This window comes from Heptranchias perlo, chromosome 13 (genome assembly GCF_035084215.1).
Source record: "Heptranchias perlo isolate sHepPer1 chromosome 13, sHepPer1.hap1, whole genome shotgun sequence".
NCBI lineage: Eukaryota > Metazoa > Chordata > Chondrichthyes > Hexanchiformes > Hexanchidae > Heptranchias > Heptranchias perlo.
The window spans coordinates 27,642,150-27,655,252 of record NC_090337.1 but is presented as its reverse complement, the minus strand read 5'-3'; the positions used below and the strand labels follow the sequence as shown (position 1 = coordinate 27,655,252).

Here is a 13,103-nt window from a genome sequence, read left to right as displayed (position 1 = left end):
TTCAACCTGTAATACTGGGGAGGGATTTCCTGGGGTTTAAAACCCTGATACAAAAGAAGGGAGGGTACCCAGTTTGCCTACATGAAAGGGGGCAGGTTGAAAGCCTCTTCCAAGTGTTTCCCTTCTCAGATCCAGAGTTGTATCAGGGGTCTGGGAAACCCAAAAAATGGAAAGGGGGGAGAGACAAACCACGAAGAAGTAGGGCAGAGATTCCTAAAGTTTTGGTAGGGGACCAAGACCCTAACGCCTCAACTGCTCCAGCCCCAGAGTTGGAACAAGGGCCTGGTACGAGTGGGGGAAAGAGGAGCTCCGTATGCCGTCTTCCCAGGAGAGGAAGGGATAAATTTTGAGGGACTGGATATGTGTAATTGAGACTTTCAACGGGAGCAGGTAAATGATCCGGTCCTACAAAATGTGAAGAAAGAGATGGTAATAATAAATAGGCACACCCTTGAGGGTAAAACAAAAGGTCCTGGGCCATATTATATTGTGAAGAACGATCTTCTATACAGAGTGACTTTGCTACCCGAGCCGCCCCCCCCCCCCCCCCCGCCGCCTTTACCGAACTGATTAAAATGAGAGCACCAAACCTGGTACGGTGGAACCCTGAGGCGGAGGCTGCTTTCAGGGACCTGAGCCAAGTGCTATGTAATGATCCTATGCTTATGGTACCAGACTTTAGCCAAAAGTTCGTTATGCAGACCAATGCAGAATTAGTTTAAAGGGATATGCACACTTAGAAGGTAATTGTTTTAGCTTTCATCAGACTTCAAAATCAATTTCAGATATTTGTCAGTCTTGGCCAAAGCTGGAAGGGGAAAGTGGCAGGCATAAGTGAAGTGAAAGAAAACTAAAAGTGGAGGCACAAAACATATTCTGTGAGTAAGTAACAGAGTGATACAGCATCTAACCCCCTGTTTGGTGAATGGTTAAATGGACATGCAGCTCCTATGAATGCTATGATTGGTAAACACTGCAAGGAATATTAATCAAGAGGGAAAAGATAATTATGATACCCTAAAATTACATCATATTGGTGGCAGCAATTTGTAGGAAATGCCTGTCCATTTACCTTTAGTGGCAAGCAGTGGGATCTTACCACACACCATCTCAAACAGGCTGTTTAAAACTAATTCAGATTAGTTTATAGCCAACTGGCAATATGAGCAGCACAATGGCAGAAAAGAAATATCAAGATAAACCTGCATCAGCAGGAGAGGAAAGAGCAATCCAACAAGATCTGCAAAGGGAGGAAACCCAAATTTGGTGTGAAATTTTCAAACTGCAGTTAGCAGCAGATGTAATTGAAAGGTCTGAGGCTGATCAGAAAGAGAAACAGTGGCAACATAAGGCATTGAAAAAGAACAAGGAACAAGCTAAAATTGAGGGGAAAAAAATCAAGCATAAAAGGAGAAGAAATAAGCAGAAGAAGAAATGCAGTGAAAGTTCAAAGCAGCTGAAAAGGAGAAGCAGCACCAATGGATCATTGAACTGGCAGTGCTGATGTGCCAGTGTTAAACATGGTGACAGGAAATATGGAATGTCCAGTCCATAACGTGGCACATTAAACATTCATACATTAAGGATTATAGGGGGTGATATTCAACTTTGGCGGGGGTGCAAAAAGGATAGTAGTGGTTCGACTGCCTGATATACACCTCTCCCAATTTTCCTTCAGACTAGCTCCCCCAACCTTCTCTGTATCAGTAAAAAAAAAGCTCCTGTTTTTCAAACCTTTCTTCATAATTATAACCTTTCATTCTTGGTATCGTTCTAGTATATCTTTGCTATACACCTTATATGGCTCCAATATCTCTCCTATAATAGGGTGTCAGACCTGCATGTAATACTGTATCTCCTTTGTACAATGATTTAGCTTTCTGTTCCATTTTTGTTGGGTGATGCATCTAAAAGATTTTCTGGCAGTCTAGTGATGGCTCTGTGTAAGATTGTCCTGATTGTGTAGTGGGGAGAGTGTATGTGTGTTCTGATACAGACCAGACTATCTCTTTGCTCACCAGCCTTGGTTTATACACATAAGACTGAGAAAGTATCAATTTTGTGGCTCTAAATTCAAAGTCTGAATGATCACCCTCAGAAACTACCTCATACGCTTAGAATTACTTTTTTTTTATTTTATTTTTGGCAAGGTAGTATTTATTGCCCATCCCTAGTTGCCCTGAGGGCATTTAGAGTCAACCACTTAATCAAAAACTGGAATCAAATGTAGGCCGAACTGGATAAGATGGCAGATTGTCTTCCCTGCAGGTCATTAGTGAAGCAATTGGGTTTTCATGACATTCTGGCAGCTTTCGCAGTCTTTTTATCCGATGCCAGCCCACAAATTACCAGGTTTACGAAATAAAATTTCATAACTTGCCATGATGGGATTTGAACTCAAAACCTCTGGATTACTAGTCCAATATCATAGACTAATGTACCCTTTACATACTGTAAAATTCTTATTCATTAGTGAATAGTTCATTACATTATTACATTATTTCCTTTCCTTTACAGGGTTATGCTACTGAAATGGATAATCAAGAGCTGGCTCCTCTGATCCCAGCTGCACTTAAGAACAAAAAGGAAGTCCTGTTTGGAAATCTTTCAGAAATCTATGATTTTCATAATAGGTGATCATATTTCTCAGTTAAATATTTTGCAGTGCAATGTAAAGGAACCACTGGGTTAATTGTCAGAATTCTTTTCTCACACATTATCCACATTTATTATGTTGAAGGCAACTGTTGAAGCATTTAGGCTAAATCATAAATTTGTTATCTGATTTCCCTCTGGATTCCTGGTGCACTGATGTATAAACAAAACAGAAATCAATATAAATTAATTTTGCATTAAAATTGAATAGAACTCAAGTCTGAAACATAAGGCAAGTTACATTGGTGCCATGCCAATGTGCTGTTATGGTTTAATGTATGGTTAAACAATGTACATTCGCACATTACTTTAATTCTTTACTGTATTACAGTGCTAAGCAACTGGTGAAATAGTATATGTTTGTACCAGCTTGCTGTGCTGCAACGTTTATGGGTCTGTGCCAATTACATTCCAAGCATTTCAGCCAAGACAAAGGGAGGCACCAGGATGGAAGCAAGGTATTTCTCCACAGGAGGAAATAGAAAGTTGGATAGTCAGTCAATTAGTTTTGCAAGCCTTACACATTTCACATATGTAAGGACTTGCACAACACCAGGTTATAGTCCAACAGTTTTATTTTAAATCACAAGCTTTCGGAGCTTTCTTCCTTCGTCAGGTGAGTGAAGGGATTCTAAAAACGCGTAGCATATATAGTCAGAGTTCTCCTTCACTCACCTGACGAAGGAGGAAAGCTCCGAAAGCTTGTGATATAAAATAAAACTGTTGGACTATAACCTGGTGTTGTGCAAGTCCGTACATTTGTCCACCCCAGTCCATCACCGGCATCTCCACGACATTTTACATAGAATTACATAGAATGTACAGCACAGAAACAGGCCATTCGGCCCAACCGGTCATGTTTATGTTCCACACGAGCCTCCTTCGATTCCTCTTCATCTAACCTTAGCAGTATAATCTTCTATTCCTTTCTCCCTCATGTATTCAACTAACTTCCCCTTAAATGTATCTATACTATTCGCCTCAACTACTCCTTGTGGTAGCAAGTTCCACATTACAACCACTTTCTGGGTAAAGAAGTTTCTCCTGAATTCCCTTTTGGATTTATTAGTGACTATCTTATATTTATGGCCCCTAGTTTTGGTCTCCCCCACAAGTGAAAACATTGGGGGTAATTTTAACCTCCAAGAATGGGTGGGTTTGGGGTGAGTGGGTAGTGAAAATGATTGTTTTTTGTACCCTGTCCACAAACCAGCTCCAACATGCCCACAGGTTTAATGTGAGCACATTTGAATGCACGTGTGCAGCCGAAACCTAGAAGTCGTGTCCCCAATTACTGCCAGTGGGCGGGTACTTAGCGTGTCAATTAAGATTGTTGAGGTAGTTCAGGTAGGTATTTTTTAATTGATTCTTAACAGAAACAAATTTAACTTCTCCTGCATGGATTTCCTGGACCTTCTGAATCTTGGCAGTGAAACGGAGGCGAGATACAGCCGAAGTTGATTTGGGCTTTTAACCCTGTGATTGAAACATCTCAATAAAAGCTCAGGTATTGCAGCTGGTCTCTCAGTTCTCTCTTGCAAACTTTTGGCTGAGAGTTCTTGTGCTGAGACTGAGAATTCTTTGTTGAGACTGAGAGTGCTTTTGTTGAGACATGTTTAATAAAACTTTGGAGCCTCTCAAACTGACAGGATCAGGATGGGGACGGCGCAACGGATGTTTCCAGAGCACATCTGAGGAGGAGGAAAATGACCATTCATGGCAGCCACGTCATGCTGTGTTGGGATCTGCAGCTGCACAAGAGAGAGGTCCACAACAAGGATCTGGAGATCAGCAGAGAGGGGAGCAACAGAGGGGCCGAGGTCGCAGGAGGCACTACCCATGTGAGAGGGTGTATAGACAGAGGCTGAGCTTCCTCGGCAGAAATAGCTGTGGTTACCCACTACTTCGCACCACATTAAGGTGTACTAAATGCAAGAAAAAACATAAGTAAATAGCACTGGAGAGGGATGATGTCGTTTTGGGATCAAAGACAGAATCTATTTGGTTGGAAGTAAGGAACAATAGAGGAGCTATTATGTGACTAGGTGTATACTATAGGCCACCAAATAGTGGGAAGGAGATAAAGGAGAGATAGAGGAGCAAATTTGCAGGCAAATTACAGAAAGATGCAAGAACTATAGAGTAGCGATAATGGGGGACTTCAATTATTCCAATATAGACTGGGACAGTAATAGTGTAAAGGGCAAAGAGGGGGAGGAATTCCTGAAATGTGTTCAAGAGAACTTTCTGCAACAGTGGGCTCGATGTTACCAGGGCTGCGGGTTTGCGGTGGGGGGGCTATCGGGCGCGTGGGTAACGCGCCCGGTGAAATTAGTCAGCCACCCGCACGATCACAGCCCAATTGGATCCACTTACCTGGTCTTCCGGGTTCCCCACTGCTGATCTGCGCGTCGGGCAGGCTGCGCATGCGCAGTAAGATCCGTCAGCTGGAGGAGCTCTATTTAAAGGGGCAGTCCTCCACTGACAGATGCTGCAACAAATAGAAAACATTACAGCATGGAGCAGCCCAGGGGGAAGGCTGCTCCCAGTTTAATGATGCCTCACTCCAGGTATCAATACATGGGGTGAGGAGGAGGGGGAGGACAGAGATCTTCCCCCCCGGCGGGCGGGAGGAAGCGGCCTGCCTCTGCCACCAAGAAGGCCTGGCTCGAGGTGGCAGAGGAGGTTACCTGCACCACCAACATATCGCCCACCTGCATACAGTTCAGGAGGCGCTCCAATGACCTCAGTAGGTCAGCCAAAGTGAGTACACTTACTCATTCCCCTACACTCCATCTGCCACATCACCGCACCCACCCCACACCTCCTTCTGCACTGCCAACACTACTCTGTCACATCACCCCTCATACCCACTCAAACCTCATTCTCATCTTACCTGCACTTACTCACCTCGCCAGTACTTATCCCGCCACTACCACTCAACCCAATCCTCATACAATCTCATGGCTCTATCTCATACTCACCCTCTTGTGCATCTCTTTCACGGTCAGCCTCACTCAATCTGCCACTACCTGTGTTGCAGCCACAGGGCATGCATCAGATATGTGCATTAGGCAGCGTAAGGCAAACGTGTCGTGAGCATGAAGGGGATGCACAAGGGTGTTTGAGGGTTTGTCATGGTTGTTACTTCTATTTAATTTCTGACCAACTCACATTACATATTATATTGGCACCACTACTGCCATGTCTTTGCGAATCTTGTCTGGTTTGTGCAATAATGCCCTTTCCTGAGGATCACTATGAAGACCCACAACTGATGCCACCCATTGTGTCACTGCAGAGTGGGTGTAGGTGTATTTGCAGGGCTCTTCTGTGCAGACGGCTGAGAGATGTCGGCGATGTCCCCGGTTGCACCCTGGAAGGATGCGGAGGAGAAGTTGTTGAGGGCAGTGGTGACTTTGACAGTGGTGACTCGGGCCAGCCAGGAGCAGCTTGGCATGAAGGAGGCTGCAGATGTCCACGACTACATGTCGAGTGACACTGAGCCTCCGTGTGCACTGCTGCTCAGAGAGGTCCAGGAAGCTGAGCCTCGGTCTGTGGACCCTGTGGCAAGGGTAGTGCCCCCTGCGACGCATCTCTCTCTGCGGTAGCCCTCCCTCCTGCTATACAGGTGGATGTGTCACAGCACTCTGTTGTGGAGCTCCACGTGTCAGAGGTGGACGGCATGGATGGCGAGGCTGGTGAGGCTGGTGATGCTGTTGGCCCTCCGAGGAGGTCATGACTGCAGCTACGGCGGCTCCCATCCGGAAGATGTACATCTGAGGGGGTCCGCAAGGTAGGTACATGTCTCTGGACCCCGGGATAAGTGTGCAAGTTGGTGACTTTGATTGTCAGGAGGAGGGTGGTGGAGGCCAAACTTTGTCCCAAGTGACAGAGTGGCCTCCTGCAATGAGTGAGGGTCTCCCCCGCCCACCTGTCAAATGGACCTTTGCAGCTGCCACAGGCTGACAGCTGCAACAGGTCCATTTGAACTGGGAGTGTTTCCCCCAGTATGGGAAACAGTCCCAGTTTGCTATAAAATCCCACCCCTCCTCACATAATCCCTTAATCAGGTCAGTTATTGACCTGAACAAGCAAAATAAATAGCTTCAAGTGGAACCCCGCTGGCTTTAATTGCCTGCGGGATTCCCACCAGCGGGGGCTGCGCGTGCACGCCGGCGCGTCAGTGGGGAACCCGGAAGTGGGCGGGTTGGAGTCGGGCTCCCGACCCACTCCGGGATTCTCCGATTTTCGGAGCCCCCCCCCGCCAGGAACGCACCTGCTAAAATGATGCCCAGTGTGTTTCCAGCACAACCAGGAAGGAAACAGTGCTGGATCTAGTTCTGGGGAATGAAGTGGGGCAGTTGGAGCATGTTTCAGTGGGGGAGCATTTGGGGAACAATTATTGAGTGATTGTAATATCATTAGGTTTAGAATAGTTATGGAAAAGGACAAGGAACAATCAAATGTGAAAATGCTTCACTGGAAGAGGGCAAATTTCAGTGAGTTGAAAAGGGAACTTGCCCAGGTGGATTGGAATCAAAAATTGGTAGGCTCTAGCCACAATCTTCTAATCCTTCTTAGATATGGGGATGGTGCCGGAGGACCGGAGAATTGCAAAAATTACGATTCAAAAAAGGGGAGACGGATAAACCCAGCAATTACAGACCTGTCAGCCATACGTCGGTGACGAGGAAACTTTTAGAGACAATAATTCGGGTAAAAATGAATTGGCACTTGTAAAAGTATGGGTTAATAAATGAAAGTCAGCATTCATTTGATAAAGTACCACATAATAGACTTGTTAGCAAAATTAACTCGGAGACCGAGTGCAACATATTGAAGTTTGCAGATGATACAAAGATGGGAGGGAAAGTAGAGAGTGAGGAGGACAGAAAAAACCTGCAGGGGGATATAGACAGGCTGGGTGAGTGGGCGGAGATTTGGCAGATGAAATACAATATTGGAAAATGTGAGGTTATGCACTTTGGCAGGAAAAACCAGAGAGCAAGTTATTTTCTTGATGGCAAGAGACTGGAAAGTACTGCAGCACAAAGGGATCTGGGGGTCCTAGTGCAAGAAAATCAAAAAGTTGGTATGCAGGTGCAGCAGGTGATCAAGAAGGCCAACGGAATGTTGGCGTTTATCGCTAGGGGGATAGAATATAAAAACAGGGAGGTATTGCTGCAGTTATATAAGTTATTGGTGAGACCGCACCTGGAATACTGCATACAGTTTTGGTCTCCATACTTAAGAAGGAGTCACAGGTGGATAGGGTGGTGAAGAAGGCATTCAGCATGCTTGGTTTCATTGGTCAGAACATTCAATACAGGAGTTGGGATGTCTTGTTGAAGTTGTACAAGACATTAGTTAGGCCGCACTTGGAATACTGTGTACAGTTTTGGTCACCCTATTATAGAAAGGATATTATTAAACTAGAAAGAGTGCAGAAAAGATTTACTAGGATGCTACCGGGACTTGATGGTTTGACTTATAGGGAGAGGTTGGATAGACTGAGACTTTTTTCCCTGGAGAGTAGGAGGTTTAGGGGTGATCTTATAGAAGTCTATAAAATAATGAGGGGCATAGATAAGGTAGATAGTCAAAATCTTTTCCCAAAGGTAGGGGAGTCTATAACGAGGGGGCATAGATTTAAGGTGAGAGGGGAGAGATACAAAAGAGTTCAGAGGGGCAATTTTTTCACTCAAAGGGTGGTGAGTGTCTGGAATGAGCTGCCAGAGGCAGTAGTGGAGGCGGGTACAATTTTGTCTTTTAAAAAACATTTGGACAGTTACATGGGTAAGATGGGTATAGAGGGATATGGGCCAAGTGCAGGCAACTGGGACTAGCTTAGTGGTATAAACTGGGCGACATGGACATGTTGGGCCGAAGGGCCTGTTTCCATGTTGTAAACTTCTATGATTCTATGATTCTATGACCTCTCTGAGGAGCAGTGCCTATGCAGGCTCAGGTTGAGTTGGCAGGTGGTCGCAGCCATCTGCAGCCTCCTTCAAGAAGAGCTGCTCCCTGGTGGCCACGCATTGCCTGTCGCAGTGAAAGTAATCACTGCCCTCAATTTCTTTGCCTCTGGGTCCTTCCAGAGCACCACTGGTGACATCTCCAGGGTATGTCAATTGTCTGCACATAAGTGTATACGGCAGGTGACAGATGGATTGTTTTCCAGGGCTTCCGATTATGTGAACTTCCCCCCCCCCCCCGCCACCTCAACAACAACAGTCAGAATATGTGGGCAGTGGGTGTCGCCTCTCTGGCTGGCTTTCCACAGGTGCAGGGCGCAATCGATTACACACACGTGGCAATCCAAGGACCACCAGGAGTCTTCATAAATCGCAGTGGTTTCACTGCATCGATGCACAACTGGAAGAGATTTATGCAGGAGTGCGCCAGATTCCCTGGCAGCTGCCATGATGCGTTCACTTTGCGCCAGTCCAACATTCCAGACCTCTTCCAAACAGGAGACAGACTTACAGGCTGGCTCGTTGGAGACAAGGGATACCTTGGAGCAAACTTCCCTCATGACACCTGTGAGGAACCCCACCAACGAGGCGCAACAGAAATACAACCAGAGTCACATAATCACCAAATGTGTCATTGAGCAAGCCATAGGCATGTTGAAGATGCGCTTCTGGTGCCTGGATAGGTCTGGAAGTGCCCTTCAGTACTGACCAGCAAGGTTCTGCAGAATAATCGTGGTGTGCTGCGTCCTGCGCAGCATTGCGCAGCAGAAAGGTTTAGATGTGGAGGAAGAGGAAGGCGCTCGTCAATCACCCTCTGTTGACGACAACATTGAAGAAGAGGAAGAGAAGGAGGAGAATGGGGGGGGGGGGAGGAGGGAAATAATGATGGTGAACCCATCGCCAAACCAATCGTGCACATTGCTGCCTGGGATGCCAGGGATGCCCTCACCTCTCACAGGTTCTCTTAATAACAGTGGCAATAGAGAGACATTGAGATACTCAGGTAGGCTGGCACGCCCACCACCATCACCAATCACCCCCCACCCCCCCACCCCTCCCTTTGCACAAAACAGTCCTTCAACCACGCAAACATCCATTTCACCCAATGGGCACCGTCATGTATTGGCATTCACCATGAAGCAAATGAAAGGGCGACTTAACATTCAGGACGCACGAATGGCCAAGACATGGAAGTGGTGCTAATCAATACATTTAATGTGCCAACATAAAAAAAAGGAAACTTAACAACATAACATTTCTTCAAACACTCTTGTGCATACCCTTGGTGAACTACAATTGCTTGAACTGACACTTCCTACCCTTTTACGTGGTGCATCCACTGTGGCTTCAGCAGAGATAACGGCAGGCTGCTCAGATCCCTGCCCTAACTGCTGAGATGCTTTTGGCCTAGGACCTCTGGGTTTTGGAGCCGGTGAGGGCCACGCCAAAGAATGCTCCACCTGCACCTGTGCAGGGGCAGACTCAGCCATCGGAAGATGAGGCAGCATTTTGGATACTGGTTGAGGGGTGGGCAACGGGGGAGATGTGGAAGTGCTTTGAGTGGAGTTCCCATTTCCATGTCCCCTTTCGCCATCATCCCTCTCCCGGGCCAGCGCATATTACTCCCACCACTCTACTGGACAGCATCTTCGTGAACATATGTGCCACGCTGTAAGGCCACGGAAAAGGCCTGTTTAAGGAGGCAGAAGTACTGGCTTCCAAAGTATGGACAGCTGTGGTCATGGCCTGCATAGACTCATTTGAGCTTGAAGCAGCATGGAGGCGGCCACTCTCACCATGGCAGACATTCTCGCAATTACCTGCGACATCAATCCACTAATGTTTTAGTTGGACTCCTTCATTCCACTATTACGGAGTGTGTGCGTGACACATTTTCCAGTACCTCGCAAAGGTGCAGGTGCATTTCATTCTCAATGATAGCCCCCAGGTTAAGGATCTATGTCCAACTGAGCAGAGCTTGGAGAGGAGTGTGCCCTTCGACGTGAATTTTCCACAGCTGCCTCTGCCACCAGTGTCTGCTCGTGCTCACTTGTGAATTGTAAATCACTAGGTGACAACCCAACTAACTGGCTAACAGGACCCACCAAAGTGCCAGCATCTGTGCTGGTGCACGGCTGTACGTCCTGTGATGGTGCCCCCTTAGAAGGAATGAGGTCCTCTGAGTAATCCTTGTCATCCATCTCCGCACATTCTTCTCCAACGCGTGAAGGCCCTGGAAGACAACATAAAGCGATATGAATTAGTCCTGGCAAAGTAACAATCTTGCCAATCACCATACTCGGGTTTCTCATTGTTCAATCATTGATGAAATAAAGTCATCATGTGTGTAAAAGATGTTTAAGTTCTGTCACCAGGCATCTCCGGATTCCCAGTCTCTCCATTTCTGATGGATAGGGATGCAGATGTCCCACTTATCTCCATGGTCTCCTCCTCTGCATCTGTCAACTGGACTATTTGTGGAGGTCCACCTCCAGTCCTTGCCCACTTCCTTGCGTTTTGCACTCTCTTCTCCTACAAGGGGCAAAAGAACAGAACTGTGAGTAACTGAAGGTCACTTATTCACACGATGGATGCAGTGCATTAGGTGAGGGTGACTATCAGACAGATGCATCACATTGCATCAGGATTGGGGTAAGTGGTAGAAGTGGATGGATACATGGGGAGGTGAGCAAGTGCATAGAAAGTGAAGGATGGGTGCTGCTGAATCTGAAGTGAGTGTGAACTGCACTTATCCAGGCAAGTGGAGAGTATTCCATCACACTCCTGACTTGTGCCTTGTAGATGGTGGAAAGGCTTTGGGGAGTCAGGAGGTGAGTCACTTGCCACAGAATACCCAGCCTCTGACCTTTTCTTGTAGCCACAGTATTTATGTGGCTGGTCCAGTTAAGGTTCTGGTCAATGGTGACCCCCAGGATGTTGATGGTGGAGGATTCGGCGATGGTAATGCCGTTGAATGACAAGGGGAGGTGGTTAGATTCTCTCTTGTTGGAAATGGTCATTGCCTGGCACTTGTCTGGCGCGAATGTTACTTGCCGCTTATCAGCCCAAGCCTGGATGTTGTCCAGGTCTTGCTGCATGCGGGCATGGACTGCTTCATTATCTGAGGCACGGCTAGTTCTGGAGCACAAGTCTTCAGCACTACAGCCGGGATGTTGTCGGGGCCCATTGCCTTTGCTGTATCCAGTGCACTCAGCCGTTTCTTGATATCATGTGGAGTGAATCGAATTGGCTGAAGACTGGCTTTTGTGATGGTGGGGATATCGGGAGGATATGGATCATCCACTCGGCACTTCTGGCTGAAGATGGTTGCAAACGCTTCAGCCTTGTCTTTTGCACTCACGTGCTGGACTCTGCCATCATTGAGGATGGGGATGTTTACAGAGCCTCCTCCTCCCGTTAGTTGTTTAACTGTCCACCACCATTCACGACTGGATGTGGCAGGACTGCAGAGCTTTGATCTGATCCGTTGGTTGTGGAATCGTTTAGCTCTGTCTATAGCATGTTGCTTCTGCTGTTTAGCATGCATGTAGTCCTGTGTTGTAGTTTCACCAGGTTGGCACCTCATTTTTAGGTATGCCTGGTGCTGCTCCTGGCATGCTCTTCTACACTCTACACTTGGTCATTTAACTGCTTCCTGCACTGCAGCTAAGATCTGGGGCACTGTGCTCTTGCTGCTCACCACTTCTGCCACCTCCAGCCACGCATTTTTGGTGGCAGAACCAGGTTTCTTCCTTCCATCACTTGGGTAAATGACCTCCCTCCTGATCCTCACTGCACCCAGCAATACTTCAAGGGAATCATCTGTGAATCTGGGTGCTGCCTTTGCTCCCTTGGAATCCATAGTTTTATTCTCTCCTTTTTCCTCCAAAATCCATTTTTGCATTGGCCCTTTAAATAGTGGAATTCAGATCACGTCATATGGGTGCGCAGTACGCCCGCTGCGCAGCTTGGAAATGTGAAACCCAGGAGTAAAATTAATTGCCTTCAATTGAGTTGCAATCACAGATTCCAACAGGCTCACTTCACTTCCGGGTTCCCCACACGAAAATCTACCCACCTGCTCTTTTCCTGGCTCCAAGGAAAAATCATGCCCATCTTCTCTACATCTACCCTATCAAACCCTTTCATAATCTTAAGGACCTCTATCAGGTCACCCCTCAGCCTTCTTTTTTCTAGAGAAAACAGCCCCAGCCTGTTCAATCTTTCCTGATAGATATAACCTTTCAGTTCTGGTATCATCCTTGTAAATCTTTTTTGCACCTTTTCCAGTGCCTCTATATCCTTTTTATAATATGGAGACCAGACTGGGCATTAGGGATGGGTAATAAATGCTGGCCTTGCCAGCGATGCCCACATCCCATGAACGAATTTTAAAAAAAGACTGTACACCGTACTCCAAGTGTGGTCTAACCAAGGTTCTATACAAGCTTAACATAACTTCTCTGCTTT

The 13,103-nt window shown here is 46.7% G+C and overlaps 1 protein-coding gene across 1 annotated transcript in view; it reads left to right on the top strand.

Moving 5' to 3' along the window:
- Window positions 1–13,103, top strand: part of mcf2l2 (MCF.2 cell line derived transforming sequence-like 2) — a 275,749-nt gene that overhangs the window by 185,245 nt on the left and 77,401 nt on the right. Inside the window, exon 17 of the mRNA XM_067995223.1 lies at window positions 2,518–2,633. Coding sequence (XP_067851324.1) covers window positions 2,518–2,633 — 116 coding nt within the window. The remainder of the gene's footprint in view (window positions 1–2,517; window positions 2,634–13,103) is intronic.